Raw genomic sequence first — 27,629 nt, 5'->3', positions numbered from 1 at the left:
GCATTTCTATAGGTTGTACGAGCATGGTTTTATATAGCCTACTGCATGTTTAATCATGTTTTATGCCGTTTGCTAAGACTTGACAAGTCGCTCGTAAAACACAGGAGGTATGGAAACTAAGAACACCATATGTGGTAAATTGTACAGCTAATATAACACAACACATTAGATGTATTTCCTTATCCTGCTGGATATAGAGTTGCTGCACGCTGTGCACAGCTGATCGACAGCTGGGACACAAACCACCAAATACGAAAACATAATTCAGATCCAATCGTCATGACTCCACTCCGGAGGGATTCCCCGATCATTTCTTACAGTTTCTCATCAAGTGGGGATCTCCTGTCCCCGGTACAAACACACTGCCTGAGGAAGGCTATGTGTATTTTTTTTGTCATGAACCTTTTTCGGACCACTTATTTTTTTATTTTGGTGACGATCCGACCTCCATGCTGCTACTCTGGTTCAAACGGCATCCACCAAACAATATGATTTATCTCGACCTCCCCAAAATAACCAAAATATGACACGGTGTTAGTGATGGGTCATTCGCGAACGATTCGTTCTTTTTGAGCGAATCTTTGAAGTGAACGAGATGAACTGATTCCTCCCACAAAACGATTCGTTTGTTTGAATCGCCGGCGCCTTCGGCCAAAAGCTAAAGAGAAGCTGTTCGCGAACGACGAACTTAAAGAACTGGCGGGAACAGTTCAGAACTGTTTCCTACAGTGTACTGTAATCAGAGCCCTCTCACCTGAGCTCCGACACACACACACACACACACACACACACACACACACACACACAGGAGCGGGACATCCTCCTCAACCTGTCCGCAATAAAGAGGACGGATACCTGAACCGTAGCGTCCAGCTAGTTTAGCGATAAATACACACATCGTTGTATTCTCCTCCCCCTGTCGGCCATAAAAGCTTCAGATGGTGGATACCTGAGCTACATAGCGTCCTGCTAATGTGAAACACACACACACAGCGTTAGTGGGACATTCTCCTCCCCCTGTCGGCACTAAAAGCTTCAGAGGGCGGATAGCTGGGCTCCGTAGCGTCCAGCTAGCTTAGCGATAAATACACACAGCGTTGTATTCTCCTCCCCCTGTCGGCCCTAAAAGCTTCAGATTGTGGATACCTGAGCCCCATAGCGTCCCGCTAATGTGAAATACACACACACAGCGTTAGCGGGACATTCTCCTCTCCCTGTCGGCCCTAAAAGCTTCAGAGGGCGGATAGCTGGGCTCCGTAGCGTCCCACTAGCTTAGCCGCTAGCTAAAGGTAAACATAGATGGGTACATACTATAGAATATGAATAAATCATCACCGATGTAGAGGATATATTTTTGTATTCACTTTAAACTCGGCCAAATGGAGTTGAATGCTTTGAGATTTAAATTAGGCCCAAAGACTGTATATATAAATGGACGTAGTGTCCGTGACGTCACCCATATATTTCTGCAGAGTTGCCGTGAACGGTGTTGCCAACTCCATAGTAAGGAAAGTAGCTATGGAGAGGCGAAGTCACGCCCATCTACTTCCGGACCATGGGACCCCGGAAGCGAAACATTTACATTGAATTCAATGGAGAGAGAACACATATCTTTTGATCCCGTTTGAATTGTGCCACAAACTACACATATGATGTTTGTCAATCTTGAACAATCATTTCCATGTCAAAAAAGTCACATTTTGTCGTAAAACTGCTGAAATATAAGACTATGAAAAATACGATACTACAAAGACTACAAATCCCAAATCCCATTCTGGGTCGCGTAAGTGATGTCACAGGCATGCTCGGTGATTTATAATAAGACTCGTAATTAAAGCGAAGAAGAAGAAGATCTCATAACTGATTTATTCCCTCCAATAAATTATAGATCGCTAAAAATACATTCACTTTTACAAGATGCCTGTGTGCTTTGTACCAGGTTGTAGTCATAAAAGTGATCATACCACTTGCTCCTTCTATCGATTCCCGTCTGATGAAAGGACCAGGAGTCGCTGGATCAGACATATCAGGTAATATCATAGGTAATATACATGTTGTGCATGTTCATGTGCATAGTCAAGTTAGCTACCTAGCTAGTAGCGACGAGTAGCGAGCACGTTAGTTAGCATTACATTACTTAGCCTTGTCATTTTTAGTAGCCTTACCATTAAGTTATTATTTTATTACATGAAGTAAACTAAAATGTTAAACAGTAACCAAACATGATGGTAAGTATTTCGTGAAACATTTGAAGAGTAGCCTACTGCGTCCTCCACCGGGTGCTAAGGAAGCAGTTCAGGGAGAGTCGAAGGCAGGCATGGAGCTTTGCATGACATTCTTCTGGACGTGTTTCATTGTGATGACAATCTGTTTATTGGAAAGACAGTCGTTGTGTGCTTATTGAGAGAAAATTGTTAGAAGAGATAATTATTCAAAGTGTTGTTACTTTAAAGTGTTGTTACTGACCTTTTTCTCTTTTATTTTCTTTACCTCACCTGTAACTGCTGAGACGTTGAGGAACATGCACACTGACCTGCTCTGGCAACCTGATTTCCACTGTACGTAATAGTATTTGGTTATGGTATATTATTTATATACATCAAAGGCACAATGCACCCCCAGAGACACACTTGTATTGAGTGTGATATTTTGCATAGGTCATGTGAAATCATCTTTACATACTAGAAAACTGTAGGAGCGGCAACTTGTTTTGAAATTGAATTTTTAATATCCGATAATAAAGTTGATCTGTTTTCTTTATTCTTCTCTCTTCCCAGCTCCATCCATCACCATTCTCTGTTCCTGCAGGTCCTGCTTGCTAATCAATGCTCATATTTTTTTACACAATTACAAATAAAGTCATTGTATTGTATGACATGAAGTTGTGCTTCATTCGGAGTCAATAATAAATTCATTCTGCCTTCAACTGCACAATGATTGTGGACTGCACCGACATCCATGTAGCTGCCCCCCAGTAAAATGAACCAAGCAAAGAGGGTCACCATCATGCCCAAGGACATCCAGCTGGCCCGCCGCATCCGCGGAGAGAGGGCTTAGACTGACCTGAGACCAGCACACCCAAACACAACAGCTCTTTTAAGAGCCACCTACATTTTCAAAGAGTTGCAATCCTACGTTATTATAATGATTAAACTGGTTCATGTATCACTTAGTTTACTGAACCGTGATGAATGAAAGTGAAATGAGTGAGGTAGTGGTTTACTGAAGTTACAAAGACATTAATATATGAGTAACAGGTCAGTGTAAACACAAGCTTCTGTCAATTATGGATCATTCAAACTATTTATATAAAAATATGTAATAAAGTTCTAAAACAAGTATTCGGTATATTCCTTGATAGCTTTTGGAGAAGGTTGTTTTTAAGTTTACTAAAATCTATCGTTTCAACTGTTTCACTTTATAAAAAGGGAACAGGTGAGTAGAGCATCATTGAGTTTCTTATTCTGTCAGTAAATTATCCAAATGAATGTTTTTCATTATTTTAGTCAACCATAAACAAATTGATTGTACCTTTTAATGATGACCTTACATGGTCGGCAAAGTTAAATTAACTTCAGAAAATCAAATCTGTTCTGAGAAAAAACGAATACATGTTTAAAGATAGGAACTTGCCATCCCACTGAAAAACAGTCCGTAGAGATTTAAAGGCATAGTTGTAGTTCAGTCCAACGTTTCATTTGGATTCATTTGACAACAGTCAACTATTTTCATAAAGAATATATATATTTTTCAAAGTCAACTTTATTGTCAATCTTACTCAGTTTGAGAGATCAAAAAGACGTTTAAATAAAATTATACAATTTACAGATATGTATACAAATATATATATCCTATATACACCATCATGTATAATGATGGTGTATGATGTAGAAGGAAGTGTGTTAGATAACAAGTAAATATAGAGTTACATACAGATCCATGTTACAGCAAAAGATGGAATAACTCAGAAGCACGCAGTATAATAATAATTACATGCAACAATTAAATAACTGCTCAGCATCTCCACCACAATCCCAATCTGCTGTGTCCTGTTTTCCTCCCCTCTGCATAACACCCCATCACACATACGAAACACAACGCAGAGTCCGAGGGTGTTAAGAGTATGTTTATTGAAATGTCCTCCTCTCTACTGGCCAACACAGGGAGCATATGCTGGGTGTATAATTGTTCCAGGAGGAGGAGATTTCCATGCCATGCAGGGTCTTTGGGGATGGGGATGATGATCGCCTCCTTCGTGGTCCACACAACAAAGTAGCAGAGACTCCGGTCTGTGATATGCAGCTGCCCTTGGACCTGGTGCCAGTATGGGTGATTCTCCTTGAGAATATATGACCCACCCTCCTCACGGAGACAGAAGGATGGTAACTGGACTGCCTCCGCGATGGTCATGTTCCTCTGGCTGTGTGGACACTTCACCTCCAGCAGGGCAGATGGCTGCACAAGTCCATCGGGTGATGCTCCCAAAACACCCGACTCACTCACAAAGAGACCAGACTCGATTCGAACACTGTCACTTGATAGGCCTCCACAAAAGCCTCCACAAAAGCCTTCACCCCTTCGGCTTCGTTTACAACCCCCCAGTTGACAGTTGGCGATGTCTCTGGCCAGTGGGTTGTATGTCTCCTCTCGCTGTTGGTAAAGTTGAGACACCGGCTGGACTACTTTGGAAGTGCCAGGCTTCCTCCACTGGCACTCAACATCTGTGGAGCTGATCTGCCACATGGCAAATATTGCCAATGCTGCAGCGTGGCTGCATTTGTACATCTCCTGTGCACAATCACAGACAGCGCTCTGCATCGCGCCATCGTCTCCCATGCAGATCTGTAAAAAATAAAGTAAATACCATTTGTTAGCATGCTATAATAGATTGAATGAGCAATAATACAAGGATGGTCCGGATCTGGGGGTGGGAGGGTTTATTTTTCCATAGTTTTGTCCTCTTGTCTGTTGTTATTGTTTGTTTTTTCTGTATTTTTTGTAATTTGTGTTGTATTGGTTGTGATTGTACATTGTATTTTTCTAAATGTGTATGAATACATTTTTGAAAAACATTTGATCAACAATAAAAAAGGATTTGGTCAGGATCTAGACTCAGTGTGTAGTTTATTAATTAATCAATGCTCTCTACATTAGGAACACACATACCAGTGCACCAGAGGGAGTCACACACAGCTGTGCCTAGATAACCAAAATCCTTGAATCTACACACAGCAAATAAAGTCAAATGACACAACGAGAAAAAGGAGATCACACATACAGTATAATCGATATAAAACTGGCCGCTTCAATCTGAAGAGCAACTAAAACAAAACACGGGAGTGTACCTTGTTCTTGTGAACACTAATGTTATCCACAGCATACACAGAGACCACGAAGTTCTTAAGGAGAAAACTAGTTGCTAAAACAAAACACGTTAGTGTACCTTGTTAGCTAATGTTAGCTAGCTGACATTAACGTTAAACATTGCACTCATATTACTCACCGAAACCTTGTAAAGCCGGTCCCGCATGCTGGCTCTTACAGAACCGACTAACTCCCCTTTCATATAGGTACAGCTCTCAACGTGCCCAGACTTGTAGTGATTTTCACCTCGTAAAATAATTTTATTCTCATTCTGAAAGAATGTGGTGAAATGTGCTAACGTGACGGCCATCTTTATGTTGGTGACGCATATTGTGCGAGACCAGAGACCTGTAGTTCACTGAGCGGTTTCACACAAAAAAATGTGTAACTTCACAGTTTTACGACACATTTTTATTTTTTTGACTTGCAAAATGTTCTTTTAAATTGACAAACATCATATGTGTCATTCGTGGCACAATTCAAACGGGATCAAAAGATAACTTTTCTATCTCCATTGACTTCAATGTATAATTTTCCGCTTCCGGGGTCCCATGGAGGCTTTCGGAAGGGGAGGGACTTCGCCTCTCCATTGGCTGTCCGGAAAGTCGCCAGAAGTCGCTAAATGACGTCATCGTCTAATTTGCATATCATGTAATGGCGGCTGTAGGAGAGAGCATGGTCGAGGGGAGTACAAAAAACGTTCCCAACCCTTCAAGGATCAAATTCTGGACTTCTCCAAGAAAGCATCATGATGTGTAGCTTGTCACAGAGATGTTTAGCTTGTCACAGAGAGGCACACACACAGTGGACGAGGTGATTGAGAGACTGAGGCTGTGTGAGTCAAAGCAAAGCAAAGGCAGTTATTTATTATAGTGTGAAAGTGAGTGAAGAAACATTTACATTTTACATCCCGCTCAAAACCAGGACGGCTTGGCAGTTGGCGCATGCGCAATTCATTTGCAGTCTCGACCCGGGGTGTGTGGTTGTCTCCTCTCTGCTCTGACTGCAGCAGCAGCTCTGCTGCGGCCAGGCAACTGTCAGTCTGAGCGCCTGTGAGCAGTGTTGCCAACTTGGCGATTTTCTCGTTAAATTTGGCGGCTTTCCAAACCCTCCGGCTACTTATTTGTGTCAAAAGCGACTAACGACTAATCTAACGATTTATAATGGTGTTATTAGGGACTTTTCTGGTGTTTGGAGACTCACGTATTGTTCTGCAGTTAACGAGCTGCGGGTGCTGCCGTGAGCCCCGCCTCCCCGCCCCCCCAACAAAGATTGTCAATCACAAATGTAATTTAGATTGAAGAAAAAATATCTTCAACAAAAAAAAAGTCCATCATCTGTCATCACCTTTCAAAAGTAATTGCGGACAATAGAAGTCTCTGTAATGTGTTCTCTTGTCTTCCTTGTATTATTTTTCATGTCCACTAGATGGCGATCGGTAGGATTAAAGCACTGATATTCAGGATCTCGTCATCTTGAAAAATCGTAATCTGGATCAGGCTGATCCTATCCTGAATTGCTTTGAACTCCAGGGACAAAATCTGGCCGACTTGTCTGATCCTGGATCACAAAAAATGGGATTTCAAAATCTGATCGGATCTGATTGAGATTAAAAGTTTTGAACTCCTGGGCCCAGGTGATCTTGACGTCTACGTCAGGGAATCCACCCACCCTTTAAGTAGTTTGCGCTACATCGCAGCGTCATTCAAAATAAGCACCTCTTCTCGCTTGGCCTTAGCAAGAAGGGCCGTCTGGTGAGACATCTCACTTCATGTTACTCTGAGAACTGGGGTTACGTAAGTAACCTATAGTTCTCATTCATAACACTCCGTTTGATGTCTCACTATGGGATATTGAAACGTATTGCTAGACATGCTTATCTCGAAAATCACCAAAACAACCAGAACTTAACAGGTAGAACCCTGTCTCAACACGGGGCCCAGCACTGCGCGGGCCACACTTGGAGCAGAGACATCTAGCCTGTAAAAGCGGACAAAAGTGAGCGGTGAGGACCAGCTCGCTGCTGCACAAATGTCTTGGATGGAAACACCCTTGAACAAAGCCCAGGATGTTGCCAGTCCACGAGTAGAATGAGCATGCAGGCCCGTTGGTGCCTGCAAACCCTGACTCGTATAAACCAGAGCAATCACTTCCACAATCCAGTGGGAGAGCCGTTGCCTGGTAACGGGCTTTCCCTTATGAGGGTTAGCCCAGGATACAAAGAGTTGGTCATTGCATCGAAACTCTTTTGACCTGTCCATATAGGTGCGTAAAGCACGGACTGGGCACAGCAAATTCGGCCGCTGTTCCTCAGAGGAACACAGTGGCGGTGGAAATGCCTCAATGTTAATGGGGGTACATGAGCCAACCACCTTAGGTACAAAGGCAGGATTGGGCTTCAGCAACACTCTCGTTTGCCCCGGGGCAAACTGAGTGCATGAAGGATGTACAGAGAGCACATGAATGTCACTGACTCGCTTGGCAGATGCCAGAGCCAGTAACAACACTGTCTTCAGTGACAGGTGTTTCATGTCAGCTTCTTCCAGGGGTTCAAATGGAGGTCAAGTGAGCCCATCTAAAACCACTGCCAAGTCCCATAAGGGCACCAGTGACCTGGAAACAGGGAGGAGCCTGCGAGCCCCTTTCATAAAACGGCAGACCAAGGGATGTTGGCTAGCCGTCTTTCCCTCAAAGCCCACATGGCATGCAGCAATAGCAGCCAGGTACACTTTGATCATAGAGACAGTTCTGTGTTTATCAATCAGGTCCTGTAGAAATGATAGAATCACCCCGACAGGACATTGAAAAGAGATGTGTCCTTTTTGAAGGCACCACTCCTCAAACACCCTCCACAGTCCTGGTGGAGGAAGCTCTTGCACTCTGAATAGTGTTTATCACCTTCTGAGGGAGTCCCACTGTATTCAGGTTATACCACTCACGGGCCAGGCCCATGGTGCCAAGCGCTCTGGGTGTGGGTGAAAAATCGTCCCCCCCGCCTGAGACAGTATGTCCCTGCGTAGCGGGAGCTGCCACGGCTGCCCGCACAGCAGCTGATATATCTCCGCCAGCCAGTACATTGCAGGCCAGTGTGGAGCTATTAGGATCAGTGTGTGGCGTTGTTCTCTCACTCTGGCCAGAGTTGGGGGAATCAGAGCCAGGGGTGGGAACGCGTACAGAAGGACCGGAGGCCAAGCGTGCGCGAGCGCGTCCACGCCTAACGGTGCGTTTAAATCGTGCATTGAAAAGAACAGCTGACATTGAGCGTTTTCTTTTGATGCGAACAGATCTACCGCGGCCCGGCCGTAACACACCCACAGCTGACTCACAATTATTGGATGTAGAGTCCAGTCTGCATATAGTGGTGCACCTCTGGACAGCAGATCTGCCCCGAGGTTCATCACTCCTGGTACGTGCGTCGCTCTCAGAGAGAGGAGACGTCCGCAGCTCCATAAGATCAGTTTAAGTGCCAGCATGTGTAACTGGAGAGAACGCAAACCCCCTTGGCGGTTTATATACGATATTGTGGTCGTGTTGTCTGTCCTCACGAGGACATGATGTCCTCTGAGAAAAGGCAGAAAGTGTTTCAGGGTGAGGAACACCGCTAAAAGCTCCAGATAATTTATGTGTGACCGTTGGAGGTCTCTGCTCCAGAGACCCCTCACAGGTCGACCTTCGTATATACCCCCCCAGCCCGTCAGACATGCGTCTGTGGTGACCACCTTCCGCGATAGGACAGCACCCATAGGCACGCCCCGTACTAGAAATGTCGGGTGCAGCCAGTGGCGCAGTGCCATTACGCATTTCATAGTGACCATCACTCTCCGCGCGCCATGACGCACGGGGTCCAGTCTGAGGGCAGCCACCCAGCGCTGAAATTCCCTCATGTGTAAGCGTCCCAGTCGTTCCACCAGGATGGCTGACGCCATGAGCCCCAGTAACCGCAGACATGATCTGAAGAGAATATATTTGCGTGGCTGGAAATGAGCGAGGCAAGCCCTGAAGGCTTTCACTCTCTCTGCTGACAGGCGGGCTGTAAAGGGCACTGAATTCAGGCGTAGGCCCAGGAAGAGTACAGTCTGGGCTGGGGACAACATGCTCTTTTCTGTGTTTATTACGAAACCCAGGTCGAGCAGGTGTTTTACGAGGACATTCGTCTGCGTAATAGCCTCTAGCCTCTTGCTCCGACTGTGCGAGAAGGAGCCAATCGTCCAGATAAGTTGCCAGGCGAATACCCTGTTGTCTTAACGGGGCTATCGCGGCTTCCGTACACCATACAAACACTCATGGGCTGAGAGACAGACCGAAGGGAAGTACTCTGTACTCGTAACAGACACCCTGAGAGGCGAACCTCAGATATTTCCTGTGTGGATAATATACTGGGATGTGGAAATACGCGTCTTTCAGGTCGACTGATGTGAACCAATAGTTTTGGCGCACGAGACGTAACAGAGATGTGTGAGTGAGCATTCTGAATTTGTATCTTTTGAAATATTTGTTCAGAGCCCTCAAATCTAGTATAGGCCGAATCCCGTTCCCTCCCCGTTTGGGAACGAGGAAATACTTGGAATAAAAGCCGCTCTGACTCTGTTCGGAGGGTATTATAGATATAGCCTTCTTGTCTATAGCGAGAGGATATCTTGCTCTAGAATATGGGCCGACTCTACCCGGGCTTGCGAATGCAGAATGCCCGAAAAGTGAGGAGGGGTGACAGCAAATTGGAGTCTGTAACCCTGTGTTATTGTCTTGAAAACCCAAGCAGAATCTGTGAGCATCCTCCACTTTTCGCTTCTCAAAGCGAGTGGAGATGTCACATCTCTGTCGTCTGCCTTCTGTGTCTTTATTTGTTGTGTTATGGGGCCCTCTAGTGTCTGAACACGATGGTACCCCAGGTTGACAACCCCGGTCGACACTGCGCATGCGCGTGGCGGTGATGCCTTCACAGCCCCGTCCATCGTCCGCCTTCTGAGAGAGGTAGCAGCCACTCTTAGAAGGGGGGTAGACGTCATTTTTATTGACTGCGCCCTTGGCTTTAAGCCTGGAAACGACAGTGGAAAATTATTTATTAAAAGACAATATGGATGACATGTGTTTGTGTGACTTAAACGAGCAGCGGAGCTTGCTGTCGTTGATGTTAAGTCCATTTCCCTCATGGCGCGAACTTGAGGATGACGTTCTGACATCACTCAAGGCGGCGGGAAGATGGGGGCATGGTTGCATCCCGGAAACACATGAGCATCTAACACTGGAATGTGTTCTGGAGCTGGAGAACAGGGAACTTCCAGCTCTTTTATCGAGGAGAGGAGAGGAGGCTGTCAGGCCGCCCTCTTCTTCTTCTTCGTCTGGTGGCTGAAAGTCTGGGCCGGCTGTGCCTGAGCGGCTGCTGCCGGAACCGGAGACTTACTTGGCCAGCCCGTCCTCGCCTCGTGTCTGGACTGGAGACCCGGGGCGGGCTGTGGCCTCTGCTGTTTCGGGATCTTGAAACAGGCAGGACGTGAGGCAGCCTGAGCGAAGGACTGCCGCGGGGCCATTGAAGGCGGCGGCTGGACCCTTCGGGGAAGACAAAGCTGGAGAGCCTCATCCTCCTTCTTTTTGGACTCACACCGCTGCTGCATCGAAGCTAGAGCGGAGCCAAATATGCCCTCGGGAACAATAGGCATGTCCAAGATGTCCTCTTTTTCCCGGTCTGGAAGGTTCGTCAGGGTAAGCCACCTGGCTCTCTCCTGTACCACCATTATCCCCAGTGCTTTCCCCGTGGCTTGGACTGCACAGCGCTGCACACAGAGGCAAATGTCCGTGATCGCTGCGATTTCGTCCCACACGGCAGGCTCAGGTTTGACCGTCATGTCCTCGCAGAGCTCCGCCTGGTAGGCGGTCAGCAGCGAGGAGACGTTGAGCGCCCTGGCGGACAAAGCTGCGGCTTTATAGGCTCGTTCGGTCATTGCTGACTGGAAGCGGTCTGCCTTTGCCGGTAGCGTGGGGTTCCTGCTTGGTGCCGAAGCCAGCCGCGGTTGGAGGTGGGCTGCCACCAGCGGCTCCATGGGCGGCATGTGGAGCAGGGCCGAGCTTCTCCATGCCATCACAGTCCAAAGAGGAGGCACCCTGGATTGGGGCCTTGTTGCTGAAAGGGCGGTCTCTCCACGAGACCGACACCTCGTCCAGCATCTCTGGAAAGACTGGGAGAAGCTGCTTCCTCATCCTCGCTGCTTGGGGCAAGTTCTTCCCCTCATAGCGAGATCTGGAGGTCTCCTTGGCCACTTCAGGCCAGGGGATGTCCAGCCTGGACGCAGCGCGTTGGCACACGGCCTGCAAGTCCATACTGAGGCAGGGCGAAGCTGGTGTGCTTTCGCCCGGGGGAGCGGACATCGCCTCCGGCTTGGCAGCCTGGGCAGATGAAACGAAGATGTCATCTTCGTGTTCATCTGAGTCGGATAAGAGGAACTCAGAGGCATCCTCTTCATCCTCCTCCATATAATCCAGCTGTAGGACATCCTCCGCGGGTGGAATCACGGTGAGGTCCAGCTGGGAGCCCCAGCCTGACACGGCGCGGGGCTCCGATTCCGCGGCTACCGCCGTTGTTGAGCCCCAGCCTGACTGAGCGCGGGGCTCAATCTCCGCGGCGATCACCACCATGTTCCGATTGCCGGCCAGCGAATCAACGGACATGAAGGGGTCCTGTCCCGACAGGCTAGCTTGGCGCGCTAGCCGTCGGCGGAGGCTCTTGATCGTGAAGCGGGCACAATGCCCGCACGAACCGGAGGTATCGATAGCTTCCTGGGCGTGTTCCAGCCAAGGCTCGAGCTTAAGGACTTCCCGTCGTCCCGGGGCCGAAAAAAATAGTGTCGGGGAGGATAAAAAATAATTTTGGGACGAATTTGGGACGAGAGTTAAAATAAAAATACCCTGCTAACTCTACTACAAACGGTGATGAAAATGAAAACGACTGCACGTTTTGTGTAGCACACAGTTATTAAACCTCCTTGTCAACATAAACACACACGCACAACACATTTAGAAACCCGCAAAATACACACATGTAGCTACAGCTGTGCCGCTGGCTGTCAGCCAGCCGCCCAGCTGGCTGTGCCCGTGAATTCCTGGCCCGCAAATTCGCGGGTCTAGCTCAAGCGGCAAACTCTGGGGAACAGCCGGGAAGCCAATACGGAAGTGCCACACACTGCAGTTCATACATGGGCCGCTAGGGACTGGCTGCAGAAAGGAGCAATTTCCATAGACCCCCATGTTAAAATGCCCAACTTTACAGCAGAAAAAAACATGTTTCTACACATGGATGCAATAAATATTATTATCGATATAGTTAGATTCCACCTTCATGATTATGAATCTGTGAGTGAATTGTTTTCTAACACGACCCTTTTATTTATATTAGGTCTTAATGTTTTTGCATAAATTAGGGCGTGGTCACGTTGATGGACACGTACATGCCTCACTGTCAGCTAACAGCAACTTGTCCACTCTGCAAGGCTACAACCATAGAGGCTACAACGTTAGTTAGTCATAGTACTGTACTTGACCCTTTAGCTTTAGCCGTGTTCGTGGTAATTGTGCCTTTTAGGGAATATTGTTACAAATACCAGACAATTAAAATGTCGTGATGTGCGCTTGAATGTACTAACAGAACTTCCAAGAAGTCTAAAATGATAATATTATACATGTTAACCCCGTTCGCAGGTGTTTGTGTGCTTGGTAGCTTAGCTTCATGGCCGTATCTACCATTGAGGTCACCGAGGTCCGAACCTCGGTAATATTTTCCGAGCTGTGTATAACAAAACTTGTGAAATAATTACACTAAACGGGGTTCTTTGTAGTACTTCCATTTACTGACCATGGGGGCGCTGCATAACTACGTAGCCTCGATTAAAGCAAACAGAAGAAGACGACATGTATCAACAAATCACCGCAGCCCGGACTTGTACCGGAGCAGCGGAGGAGTGATGAGGTATCTAGAGATCTGAGTCCAGCGGGCTACTTGTGTTTCTGTTCATCAGGACATCATACGAGCAGCAGATCCTGTGTGAACGCTCTACGTTAGTCAGTGGACGTCCGACAACATGCACACTAACTTATATTGCAGATATAGGCTATACTTTCGTTTAAATTGCGTGAATAAACTAGCTAGAGAGCTAAAGTTAATTACATTCATCCAATGTCAGAAGGATTACCTTTTAACAAACGTTGTAATGCTTTTATTTTATTTAAATTTGAGTAAAACATTGAAGATATAACATTGTATTGTTTTATTTTTACACTGACTCAGATATAATGAAAAGACTACGTCAGTCAAAGCTCAGCTTTGGTAAGGAAGAGACAGGACAGGCAGAGAGAAATAGAGAGAGTGAAAGTGATGGAAGTCAGGGAGGAACTGCAGGTATAGTCACACAAAAATAATGTAGGCTTAACAACCCCATATCTATCTATTTATCTATAACAATAGTCTTCATTTACAATAGGCATAATTTTAAAACATACATCTATTGCAGTTATGATGTCATAATAACATACAATTGTATAAAACACAAATTGCTTACATCTTTGTTCTCTTTTGAGAATCAAACAAAACAGATTTAAATAAAAAAAGAATGCAAACAAACAAGTGAAATGAACTAAATTGCTGAATTGCTTTTGATTCACTGGCAGGAGCGACAAGTGAAGAGGAGCAAAAAGTGAACAACGAGGGAGAGATTGAACAAAGAGAAAGCGTAGAGGACAGAGAGAGTAATGAACAGGAAGAAGACAGAGAGACTCAAGAAGATGGAAGAGAGGCTGTAGGTTAGCCGTCAGGGCCCTCTGTGAGGGCCTAAGATATTCTACAAAATAATATTTAAAAACATTAAAACAAATTATATATTTTTTTATATATTTTTTTAGTTATATTTTTCATTAGTTTTACCAAAATAACTTGATTTAATTGTAATTAAAATAACATTTCCAAAGAAATAAATCCTTCGAATCTGCCTATTCAGTTTATGTTGGAATGTGAAGAGTTAAATGAAAGAAGCTCGTCTCTGCAAGTTACTGTGAAGAGAGGAGCTGTTGGACGTCCAGGCGGTCCAGCTATGAATTCACAGAGGGCCCCGCTATAGTAACTGAACGAGAGAGTAATGTCAAATGACAGTACAATTGACCAATCATATCTTCCCGCTAAATGGGTGGGTGTTATTATCACGGACTTTATGACAAGTTCCGCCCGCTGTGAAACGTTTCTTGTTTCCATAGCAACAACAACTTCCTGTCAACAGCGTTAACTCGCCTTCAAAATAAAAGCACGCCAAATTACACTTAAGACATACAACTGCAACGGAAGTAACAAACACAATGCAATATCCTTTTCAATTTCAAAGAACACAAATAGGGTTATTTACAGGTGTTGTTTTGTGTGGTAGAGGGTCGCTTTCATTGATGCGTTTTGCACCCCGGGCCGTTGTTTTGATATTCCGCTGAAGTATACGCTGTGACGTAATAACTCGAGGGAAGGGGTGTGGGTCAGAGGGCCTAGGTATAAAAGTCACGGCTCGCCACTGATGTTGACAATGTTTTGTGATCATTTTAGCCTCTTCTGCATGTCCAGATCATTAATAGTAACAATCAACTGATTCTTATTATGTATTACACTTTCAAAATAATTGATGCTGACATTGTCAACCCACTGACATGGTTTGAAATCGATATATTATCCAATTTGTGACCCCCCATAGGACTTAAAAAGCACCATAACTAGATCATGAAAATCCCAAAAATCTCGGGGGGTATCCCCCAAACCCCCCTAGCATGTTTGGACTTCGGTATTTAGGAAATCCTGGATACGGCCCTGCTTAGCTTGTTACTTATTAGCCAGATAAGGACGTAACCCTTTATGCATACATATACATTTTAGTTTATGATTCAGCCTTGGGTAAGACTTTTATAGTCTATGGCTATGACGCCCATAATGCTAAACGGGAGCAAATGTTAATAGGGGACCCAATTATCCCAGTGGTGGCCGCCGGAGCTAACGGAGCCGCAGGGGGCTAGCTCCAGCCGGCGTCCCGGAGCTAGCCCACTGCGGCTCCGTTAGGTCCGGGCGGAGGAGTCCGTCTTTTCTCAACGTGTGACAAGCATTAAGAATAACAAAATATAGCTAATTCTCTTGCAGATTGTCTCATTTGATTATGAATGTAACGTTTATATAGGGGAACGACACTGTTAGCAGTAACTTGGTATGCATGTATTTCATGTTAGCTTAGCTTCTTAGCCTGAGCTAGCTCTGTTTACTTCCAGTTCGGAGGCAGCAGGTCCCGCCTCGGCTCCGCCTCTTTGCCCTTATTTGGAGCAGGCCGGATTAGACTCTGACGTCACAGTCGAGCCGTTAGTGGCCGACTCCGCCTACTAAGGGTTTCACGGCAACTCTTCAGAATCCTATGGGTGACGTCACGGACACTACGTCCATTTATATATACAGTCTATGGTCTGGCTATGTACTGAGTGTGTGTATTTCGCGGGTTGACAGTACAATGGCATCCCGTGGAGGAATTCTGAAATGTTTTACCGTTATATCACAAAAACGCACAGCAGAACCAGACCCTGGAGCGCCGGCCTCTTTATTTACTTACTCCTCTTCATCCCCTATAGGTAATAAGGCTGAGATGAGAACTCTCCATCGTATTTAGTCCTTAGCAATATGCTGCGCCTCTCCCCATGTAGGGATGGGTACGTACCGAGTCCCGGTAATAAACGGGCCCCGGGCCGGAATTATTAAAGACAGTGGTAACGTTAAGCTCCGACGTTATCGGACTTTTTATCGGTACTGGAGACATTTAAAAAATATACGTCTTATGTATTATTGCTACATACACATTATATCGCAGTTTTAGTTTCACCAACTCCGTTTCTAATATGCAATAAGACTACAACATGCGTCTATGATGTATTTTCGAGCTTTCCAATCCAGACGAGATCTCTCTCTCCCGTCTGTGTGCGAGGGGGCGGGGTCGTTTGTAAAGGTCTCCTGACTGTGTTACAGACTGTCATCCTGGTTAGTGGTTACTCTGATTGGATTCAATATTAGAGTAACTTTCTCGTTTGTTTAAATATATTTGGCCTTTGTTTATGTGATTGAATGATTTACTCAAATAAAAAGGTTGATGAAATATCATCTAATGATTTGTATGATTTTTTTATTTATGTTAAAGGCTTTGAATGATTTTAACTAATGATAATGTAGAAAAACTAACATTTTAATTTCGGGACGGTCCACATTAATTTCGGGACGGCAAGATTGTATTTCGGGACGGTCCCGGGAGGATGGGAAAAAAAGTTAGTCGAGAGCCCTGGTTCCAGCCCAAGGCAGGACGAGCAGACCTGGTGTGAGTCCGTGCTCGAGATCTTAAACCCACAGCCGCAGAGCCGAGCCTCCGACTCCTCTGGTGTGAGGGAGAGAAGGGTCCATCCTCGTTTGCCGGGGTGTCGGCGCGGAGGGACAAGCTAGTATGTTACCGAGAAAAAAAATCCAACCTTATCGTTATTCCGAAAGGAAAAAACGAGGGGGTAGATTTTTTTTTACAAAAAATATTAACTGGTGTGTTAATATCTTTCTTATCTCCGTCTCCTCTGGTGTGAGGGAGAGAAGAGTCCGTCCTCGCTCGCCGTGGTGTCGGCGCGGAGGGATAAACTAGCAACAGGTATGTTACTGTTTGAAGAAAAAATCAAACCTTACCGTTATTTCGAAAGAAAAAACAGCGGGGCAGATTACAATATTAACTGGTGTGTTAATATTTGTTCAATTCTTCTGCAAAGCAAAAAAGTAACCGGCAAGCGCCCGTCGACCGAATGTTAGCTTGGGTTCAGTCTGTGGACCGTTAAGCTAGCCCGGCTACTGATATTCGAGATGTGCTCTGAAGCGAGAACAGGTGTTTGAATGACGCTGCGATGTAGCGCAAGCTACTTAAAGGGTGGGTGGATTCCCTGACGTAGACGTCAAGATCACCAGCCAATCAGGATTGGCGTAATGAGATTGATGCTTCTGTTTGCATACGCGTTGAGGCGCATCCCATAGTGAGACATCGAACGGAGTGTTATGAATGAGAACACACTCATTAAACACACCTGAACCGACAAGCACAAGGCGTTCTGGTCCAGTGGTTCGTTTTGGAGCCAGATTCTGCTTTTTACTACCATTTGTCACGGCATAACGCTCAAAAGTTTGGTTCTCACTTTCAAGTTCTCACAAAATAAAAATAAATCAATGCTCCAGGCATAACACTCCTGTTAAACTGAAAGGACTGATTTTCCTAAACCTTTTGAAGTTTTTGCAATGCCTCAAAGGTAGCACAGAAAAGAGGCTCAAAGTAATTCAGTCTGAGAAACCTGTACAGGCAAATAGTTCAAGAAAAAAAGGGAAATTAGACCAAATGGGAAATAAATGAATGTAGACAAACAGTTACAAAAGACTGGCCCTGTAATGCTTTGTCCATTTGATGTTTACTATGATTGCAAATCCTGGGTAATAAAATCATCTTATGCATTATATTCCGTGAATGTATTCCAAAAGGCCAAAGTCGATCACATAAATCAGCAAAACTGAGTGTAATATTAAACTTTGATTGCTTTCCTTGTCCTGTTCCTTGCATCTGGATAGAGCTGCCAGATAATGAAGAGATACAGTGATATCATTTAATTAACACTATTTCTAATATGTTATAAATGCACCATACAAATTAATAATGCCAATTAAAAAGAACAATATATTTCAATAATAACATTTCATGTTGTTGACTATGACATTTTGACATTTTAACGTGAAATACAGTGTTATTAAAGTGTGTACTTCCAGCTGATTTGCTCAGCTGAATATATTTTGAAAAACAAATTATAAAAGTACATTCATCACATTTATGTTGGAACATTAAATAAATTGCTGCTGTGTAAAATGGTGGGTTGCAGCAGAAGCAGGTGGATGTCTCACACCTCACACAACCCTCAGGAATACACCTTATAAAGAGATAGCTTTTACTGCAGGTGCATGCTGGGGGAGGAAAAAATAGGAATGACTCAAATTTGTCGTGTTCACCTCTGGTCCTCAAAGTAATTATCTATCTAATTCTCTTTCCAGCCTGGCAGGTTAAATGTAGAAACCAATCAACGCCCATTTTATGTCAGAGGAATGGCAATGTTGAAAAGAGTAGAGGAGGGAGTGAAAGTACATTTTTGACCTTTATATTTAGTTTATTAAAAAAAGTGCTTTGGGGTAACGCCAATGTTGCATAAACACAAATCTAGGATGCTCGTTATATATTATACAAGAGGTCTTATCCTGTTTGTACAAGGTCACAGGTTAGTCATCTCAGGAGGCCATGCAATTTCCCCTAAATCCACTTTAAAGATTAATGTCAAATCATGCCCCTACGGTAAGTGCATGTTATGAACTCCAGTAGTGACTTAACTGGAACATGCATGTGTCTCTGTGTGAATGTATGTGCAATGTAAAGCCATGTCTTTGCATGTGCTTTTACTGTATGTGTATGAATCCTACACACAACTGCATGATTTATTCTGACGTAAAGTAAACAGTCAAGAAATGGAAAGGAATTGTACAGTTAGAGGACAAGTCCTTCTCTCTGTCCCTCCAAGGAAAGATAAAGCCCTTCAGACCACACTGAGAAGAATGTCAGTGCTATTGTCACTTATGAAAATAAAATGTCTTAGCCCAAATAAGATTTTCACTATCCTCTCTCTCTCTCTCTCTCCGTAATTGTGCAAATCAGCTCTTGTCAGAGGCAATGATGCAAGACGCCCTAACTCGCAAGTGCTGCTGCCAAAATGAACTGTCCTCATTGATTAACATTATCAATTACCTCTCCACTCCTTATTGGAATATTATTGCAAATCTAGACAGGGAGAGAGATGCTGTTTACCTTTGCAGTCTAACCTGTTATTTGTCATGTACTGTAGCAGATGTATTGATAACTGCAAATGCTAGAGTCTTAGATATGTGTTACATGTTGCCACATATGTTGGAAAAACTATGAATCAAGCTTGTGATAATGTTACAATGTACTGCAATTATGCACACAGCCTGCCATATTATTGTGCACAGTCATCTGGTTGATTAAAGGATTGTTTACAGAAGTGACTGAGCTTGGGTTTCACTGAATGTTAATTGGCGGACTTAAATGGAAATGGGGGGGTTATTATTTAAGATGGCAGCTTTGTGTATTTGTGTACGCAGCATGTTTGCACTCCACTTTTTCACACGGGGAAACACACATGGCTATTGACAGAGCACTCTGGGTAAAACAGATTTGCTCATAAGCCAAGCCAAGTCAATAAGTAGAAATATAGACAGTCAACAAAAATAACAAACAGTGGACGCCCACGATGCATGAATCTGTGAATGTTAAGCTGGACGGATTTTAGGCTTGTGCTGACAACCTTGTATGACAAGTATTAACCTCAATATGTATAGTAGGGTCTGATGGTATTGTTTGTGGTGTGGTACGCAATCTTTCATTCCTTTTTAACAGATTGCGCTGGCAATAAGAGCGCAGACACGTGGCAGCGGGCCAGGTGATGACCCTGCGTTGATGGATGTGGCAGCCATGACGAGGAGTTACCAGCTCGCCACGGCGATCCGTATAACAGCAGACAATGTCAGAGCTACACCCGACTTGTCAGGCAAACAGTATTTTATTAGCTGACAACACTGACAAAACATTCACTTTGTCCTGGGACATGATCTACTGCTAGCCCTGACACTATGCTGCAGGTGTCACGCTTCAAAGGATTGAGAAAACTTAAAGAACTTGAGATATTTAACTATGTATTTTTGCTGCTTATAATAGAAGGCATTACACTCCTCTTTTTGCTATTAAATTCATTCAGAAAAATCTTCAGAAAAATCATTTCAGGCCATCGGATGTGCAACATTTGATTCGTAAAGTTTGTATACATATTCTGTCTGTGGCTCATTATTAGAGACAGTTGAAGGTAATGTTCTGGTTGTTTTTCATTACATCCATGTCCCAGCGGCTTTCAAACCTCAGACATCATTTCTACAAATGTGATTATTTTCAAAATCAACACGACATTTTAATGTCTTATTGTTTGTTTTGCTATAAATAAATAATGTGCTACTGTGGAAGTGCAACATGGAAAAAAAAACCTAAATACAACAACCTAAAAAACATGTTAAACGGCATTTGATTTATTTATGGAAAGCAAAGTCCCTATTCTTAATCTGAAATTGTATTTTGGTTGAGGAAGCTAATGAAGAAGAATACTAACACGTAATACAATGATGCTGTGCAAATGCATCATGTTACTTGATATCTCTGAACTCATTAATGAAAACATGAGATAAAAGGCATTCAAAGACTTTAAATGTCAAACCAGTGTTCACAGTTTGAATTTGATGAGTAACAGAGATTAAAACATTGAACAGGCAGTTTGATTAAACTCTTCTTTGACCCAGGAGAATACTTGATACGTGTTCCCCATATTTCACATTTCACTGCAAGAATCTCCATGGATGCCAAACAGACACAAGGAGCAAGTTATAAATAAATGTTTATAGTGAAAGGATGTGTTTTTTTTTCAAATGACAAAAGAGAAACAAATCAGGTGAATATAGCAAACCCAGACTATCAAATAAATCAATGGCACACAAAAACATAGACACACAGATCGCTATATGAAATGTTCTACATTTTGCATATCTTGTTTTAGTTTAAGGTTTCATTCTTATGATATTGAAACCTATAAAATATGTGAATTTACACAAAATCTGAATAAACAAGTGTGTTCCAAACATCCTTTCAAGTAACATGGTTTAAAGCCCAGTTCGGACATGTGCGCCGCTGGGGACGCTGGGACATGTCCCCATCACTTGTTGAAAATGCCAATATTGTCCCCACAACATCTTTTAAGTATAACTTATAAATGTAGCAAATAGTTACTTTATGCAAACAGCGTTCTCACAACATGTGAGTGTGCATTTGTAAACGATAGTCTTTTACTCTGAAGCCCCCACACACACTCTCACACTTGTGAAAATATCAAGTCAAAAATACCAGATGCAACTCTAGATAACAATGTATTATTTATTTTTACATTAATTAAGGATATAATCACTGTTTTCACTGTACCTATAAATCATATCCCCTGAAACTAGATTTTTTTTTTTAAACAATTATTCCAATACATCATATTTTATGTATGCACCATGACAGCAAGTCAAATTCCTCGTACGTGTGAATCTACCTGGCAATAAACCCGTTTCTGATTCTGATTTCTGATTCTGAAAAAGCCACATAACATCAGTTGTATAACATTCATTCAAAACTGAGGGCATTATATGAACAGAAAAAAGAAAACAAAAGACAAACAAAAACAAAACACAAGTGGTCAGTCAGGAATTAGGGTGTTTAGAAATGTGTAATATGGTTGGGCTTTTTTATTTTGCACAATTTAACTCATTTCCTTGCCCCTAGAGAATAATACAATACAATGTTCGCGTCTAATGGGTTTGAACTACATTTCCCACAAGCTATAGCCTCATCCAATACCCATAAGTCTTTGCGCCCCTCCACCGGTTACAGAAACAAGAAGGTTGCAGATAACAACGTTTTGCCGAGAAGCTACAAGCTACAAAACCAGACTGTAATCATGTTGGGACAAGCTGTGAGGCGATTCACAACGTCTGCTGTTCGTTCTTCACACTATGCTGAAGGACCAGGCAATGTAAGATTATCTCCTTAGAGCAGCGTTATTCTTTAAAATGTAATATGTATATATCCGGCCTTGTATGTGTCCACAGGCTAACGTTAGCTACTTGGAGGTCACTTCCGTAATTTGACTAGTAAGTGATTGTAATTCTAGGTAAATTAGCCACGGGTATAGAGTTTCTCCTTATAATCTAACATGAGTAGGAATTTCTGAATGCAACCTTTGATTTGGGCAGTGTGGTAGGGCGACCTTCTGGTTAGCAATAGCATTTAAGCTAAGAGGCTGTAAATTATTGATGTAAGCTAACTCCTTGGTGCTACATCGTTAGCATGCAACTTTAGCATACTATGAAAGGACGTCTGAAGTTATCTGACTAGCTGTTATTCATTTATTATGAGCAGATATATTGTTAAGATACTCATGCTAATACAGCCAGTATCACTTGAAGTGACGGTAATATAAATGCCATTAGCGGAGTTATTTAGTGCCTTCGGCTAAACTTAAGGTCACAGCAGGATGCTAACAACAAGCGAACCTGTAGAAAGGTGCTCTTAACGTTTAGAGATTAGGGAGTTACCTGTATCATTTGAAACATCCCTCATATATTATCTGAAAGTGGATAAATAAATGTAATCATTGCTTAGGGTGCTTGCTCAAAACAACAGATAAAGCCAGACATCTAGGTGTAGTCATGGACTCTGACCTGAGTTTCAACAGTCACATTGAAACAGTTACTAAATCAGCCTACTATCACCTAAAGAATATATCTAGGATTAAAAGACTAATGTCACAGCAGGATTTGGAAAAACTTGTCCATGCTTTTATCTTCAGTAGACTCGACTACTGCAATGGTGTCTTCACAGGTCTCACTAAAAAATCTATTAGGAAGCTGCAGCTAATTCAGAACGCTGCTGCTCGAGTCCTCACTAACACTAAGAAAGTGGATCACATCACTCCTGTTCTGAAGTCTTTACACTGGCTTCCTGTGTGTCAAAGAATAGATTTCAAAATACTGCTGCTGGTTTATAAAGCACTGAATGGTTTAGGCCCAAAATACATTTCTGACCTCCTGCTAAATTATGAACCATCCTGATCTCTCAGGTCTTCAGGGACTGGTCAGCTTTCTGTCCCCAGAGTCAGAACTAAACATGGTAAAGCAGCGTTCAGTTATTATGCTCCAAATATCTGGAACAAACTCCCAGAAACCTGCAGGTCCGCTGCAACTCTTAGTACTTTTAAATCCAGGCTGAAGACTTTTCTTTTTGTCGCTGCTTTTAATTGAACTATTCATATCTTAGACTGCACTGTAACTTTTATCCATGTATTTTTTCTTTTAATGTTTATCCATGTATTTTTTCTTTTAATGTTTATTTTATTAGCTTTTCTTTTTAATGACTGATTTTAAATGCCATTTTCTGAATGTCTTTCATTTTTTGTAAAGCACTTTGAATTGCCTTGTGTTGAAAAGTGCTATATAAATAAACTTGCCTTTCCTTGCTTTTCAGTGCCCCCTTCATATGGTTTAGGTTTCTATTGTTGCCAATGCTTAGTATATAAAAGGCATGTTATTGACAATGTCCCCTTCATATGGTATGGGTTTATAATATTTATACACTAAATAATTCACTTTTTTGTGGTGTACATTTTTGTTTAGTTTATAAATGCACATAATTGCACACCCAAATACTTCAACGATTATTGACAAGTTGTCCCACTATTTCTATTACATACAGTATCTGGCAAAGAAATGAATAAATATAAAAAAGAATTGGGGAATGAGATGCATTCTTATCAAAAGGTGCTTTCACACCAAGTACTTTTCTCCGGAACTTTTATTTCCCCGGAACTATCTAGTAAATCGCGTTCACACCGGAATAAGTTCCCTGAGGGAGGATTACGCAAATGAAGCCGCTGACGTCACTTCTTCTGCTTTGGGTTTACTGGCAGGCCGCAAACAACTTCACGGCGTATACTGCCACCCGAAGTCCCAGAACCCCCTGGAGTCCGGGACTTTGGGTGGCAGTAAATCGCCAGTAGCGCCGACACCTCCTCATAACTCCATCGATACCACGTTGTATTTTGTGTTGCCATAAGTTAGTCTCTCTCCGTTGGTGCACTGGGCTAATGCTAATGTGAGGAAATAAAATGGCGGCTTCACAAAAACTTTTCAGAGTTTTACGGGCCGTGGTTTGCAATTCGCCCAGCCAATCAGAAATTGTAACCTTTTTCTCCCCAGGAAAGTCCCTGCTCTCTAGCATGGACTAAAAAGGGTTGAAAAGGTTCCAGAAAAAGAAGATATTTTTGGTGTGAACGCAACATCCCAGGAACTATCGGAACTATTTCTGGGAAAAGTTCTGATAGTTCTTGGGATTTTGCTTTCACACCAAAAAGATCTGGAACTAAAACCATAGTTCATGCGAACCTTTTCACCCCTATTCAGTCCCTGCTAGAGAGGTAGTACTTTCCTGGGGAGGAAAAGGTTCCAATTTCTGATTGGCTGGGCGAATTGCAAACCAAGCCCCGTAAAACTCTGAAAGGTTTTGTCAAGCCGCCATGTTATTTGCTCGCATTAGCATTAGCCCAGCACACCAACGGAGAGAAACTAACTTATGGCAACACAAAATAAAACGTGGGAGCGGTGGAGATGAGGAGGTGTCTGCGCTTCTGGCGATTTACCCAGGACTTCGGGTGGGGATTTGCTGCCACCCGGAGTCAGGGGGACTCAGGGAATTCGGGTGGCAGTATATGCCGTGAAGTTGTTTGTGGCCTGCCAGTAAACCCGAAGAAGTGACGTCAGCGGCTTCATTTGCGTAATCCTCCCTCAGGGACTTATTCTGGTGTGATCTACTAGGACAGTTCCAGGACAAAAGAGTTCGGCTGGACTAAGTACTGGGAACTAATGGCGCATTTCCACTGCAACAGGGTAGCCCCGTTTAAGCGTCCCTAAGCGTCCTCGCTCAGGCCTCGGGCTGCCTCGCTGGCCGTCCGAGGCCGTGGCGCATTTCCATTACAGTTTAGGACCTGGGGTAGCAACGCAGTGTAGGCGGGGCGATCGGCTTTGTTTTTGTTCACATTTCGAGTTGTTCCGTCGAGCTCCCGCTGGATTTGATCATCCCCAATGAGATGTAGGAACGTCGTCACCTCCTCGGTCGACCACGGTGTGCTTTTCTTATTAGACGTAGCCATTTTTGTAGCTCATCCGTTTACAAAATGCTGTTTATAAAAATGCTGCAAGCTTGCTTCTAAATATATATGCGACGCTAGGGATGAACTCGCTCGCGATCTTGTGACGATTCTCTCTGACCAATCAGCAGGCGAGAGTGTTGACGTCACTAGTTCAGCCCTGGCCCTGGTCTGATAGAACCACGATTTTATGGGGCTGGAAAAAGAGGGAAAAAGTACCCGCTAGCCGGTACTAGGCTATATGGAAAGGCCACCAAAAACTGGCCTGGCCGCTTGAGGACGGTTAAGGACGCTTAAACGGGGCTACCCGCTGCAGTGGAAATGCGCCATAAGTACGTCAAAGTACTTGGTTCCCAGTACTGTGAAAGCGGCCATTGAGCCACTTTGTTACCCCTCATTTTAAATTTGAAAAGCAATACGTGATTGTTTAAATGTATTGTTACCCAGATTCCTGTCTTTTTTCATTTCTCGCCTTGGCTTTTATATTTTATTAATTAACCTCTTTATAATAGCTATTTGTATAGACATCGTGCACATTTTTCAGAATTATCCTGAAAAAAACGTGTTAATTGCAAACTTTTCATTTCTTAGAAGAATACGCTGCCAACATTCAGTGAATATTGTAACCAAGAGTTATAAATAATTGAATGAACCACTGATTATAACACACTTTTCCTTTTTTCAGAACCTGCCCTTTTCTGTGGAAAACAAGTGGCGTCTGCTCGGCATGATGGTGCTGTTCTTCGGCAGTGGCTTTGCATTCCCCTTCATTGTCGTCAGACATCAGATCCTGAAGAAGTAAAATGGACCTGTGCTATTCCTCAGCCTTCAAGGTAATTATGACTGCCATGTTTATACAGCATATCTGCTTTCATTAGAATGTCAGGATGTGACATTTACTTCAGCCTTGGTTTGAACAGTGACCTCAGACAATAACATTCCTTCGCTGCTCCTCTTTAGCCTTTTGCTAAGCGGCATATCTTAAAGGAATTACCTGTGTGTCTGATAAATGTCGTGGGTTGATATTGATGCTATGTTTAGATAAGCCTGCACTTTAATGCAAGTTAATGTGACAGTTTATTGCAGACATTGATGTGTATCAGGTGGGAGCAGGTCAGAGTTGTTGTCACATTTATCTTTGCTGGTATTTACTCAGAAATTGCTTTTCTGTCATCAGGTGTATGCATGTCATCTCATCCCTTTCTGCTCTATTTTCTTGTTCTCCCTGCAGGCTGCCGGCTGGAACACATTTATCCATCAGTGTAATCCATGCAGAGGAATGGGAATCTCTTAATTTTCTTTGTAAATAAAGTTACTCAAATAAATTATACCTCTTTGCTTATTTTTTACAATGCCAGAACATGCTTTAAATGTAAAAGTCATTATACATCCATTATAAATGTATTGCTGATGTTACAAGTCAGCATGTTGATGTGTCCTTTGACAAGAATATTGACTAAAATGTCTCCCGATTCCAGGTGGCACCTTTTCTGTCTGCCTCTGTATGCATGCATAATAATGCTGACTTGAATATGTAAAAGCACTTTGAGGGGTGGCACACACTCTAAAACAAATGTGTACACAAACTCTTATTACCATACCCTAACGGGCTTAATCATCGTAAAAAAGTACGTACATGTGTTTATCATAAAAACTAGATTAATTAACACCTGTTTAGTAGTAGAAGAAGATATACTTTATTAATCCCGAATGGGTGAATTACTTTAAGATGTTTTAATGGTACCTGATTAGCCAAGTACACAGTTGCATGTCTAAGTCCTAGAAGCTAATGAGCATATTTTCATAGTAACCAGATTAGTGTTGGTCAAAAAATACTAACTGTAACCTTATCCAAGGGCTGAGTACATCAAAGACTTAACAGATATATATGCAGTTGGCGTAAAGACGGCTTATTATAAAAATTAACGGAGAACCGATAGCTTTGTAAATTCAAACCCGTTGCGAGCAAATGAATAAAGTGGAAATTGAAAATCTTTGTGAAAGGGCATGCATTGAAAAATCCAGTCCCCCTGCTATTACAGCTCCTTTGCTATGTATTGTTCCCCCACTCTATACCTTAGCTCTATAGATGAACTATATTGAAAAACCCAATTCAGTTCAATTAACCCTATGCTTCTGGCTATAATTATCCAGGACAATGTATTAAAAAGGGAGGTGTGGATGCTCAATCGGTATGGAACTGGAATAAAAAAGTTAGGATTTCAAAGCACCTATTCGGTCTATCTAAACTATGCCTGAAGTAACTTTTACCAATTGGATAAGGTTAGTTTTTCATTTGCTCATGCTGTAAGGGAGCCGTATGGCGCAGTGGATAGAGCCTTGGTGTTGGGATCAGGGGGTCACAG

General features: G+C 43.2%; 1 protein-coding gene across 1 annotated transcript; it reads left to right on the top strand.

Moving 5' to 3' along the window:
• Positions 1 to 21,917: 21,917 nt before the first annotated feature.
• LOC117562461 (cytochrome c oxidase subunit 7C, mitochondrial) lies at positions 21,918 to 26,591 on the top strand. The gene is made up of 3 exons (XM_034240288.1): positions 21,918 to 22,095; positions 25,949 to 26,096; positions 26,495 to 26,591. The coding sequence occupies exons 1-2, from the start codon at positions 22,021 to 22,023 to the stop codon at positions 26,063 to 26,065; spliced, it is 192 nt and encodes a 63-aa protein (XP_034096179.1). The 5' UTR covers positions 21,918 to 22,020; the 3' UTR covers positions 26,066 to 26,096; positions 26,495 to 26,591.
• Positions 26,592 to 27,629: the final 1,038 nt, after the last annotated feature.

Source organism: Gymnodraco acuticeps, unplaced genomic scaffold (genome assembly GCF_902827175.1).
Source record: "Gymnodraco acuticeps unplaced genomic scaffold, fGymAcu1.1, whole genome shotgun sequence".
In the NCBI taxonomy this organism is placed as follows: Eukaryota; Metazoa; Chordata; class Actinopteri; order Perciformes; family Bathydraconidae; genus Gymnodraco; species Gymnodraco acuticeps.
The sequence above is the reverse complement of the archived record's forward strand: the minus strand, read 5'-3'. Positions and strand labels throughout refer to the sequence as shown.

What these genes read in the sequence shown, in the direction of transcription:
- LOC117562461 (XM_034240288.1), top strand. Translation starts at nt 22,021, where the DNA reads ATGTTGGGACAAGCTGTGAGGCGATTCACAACGTCTGCTGTTCGTTCT. An exon ending in ATGCTGAAGGACCAGGCAAT is followed by an intron (nt 22,096 to 25,948) that starts GTAAGATTATCT and finishes TCCTTTTTTCAG; the next exon opens with AACCTGCCCTTTTCTGTGGA.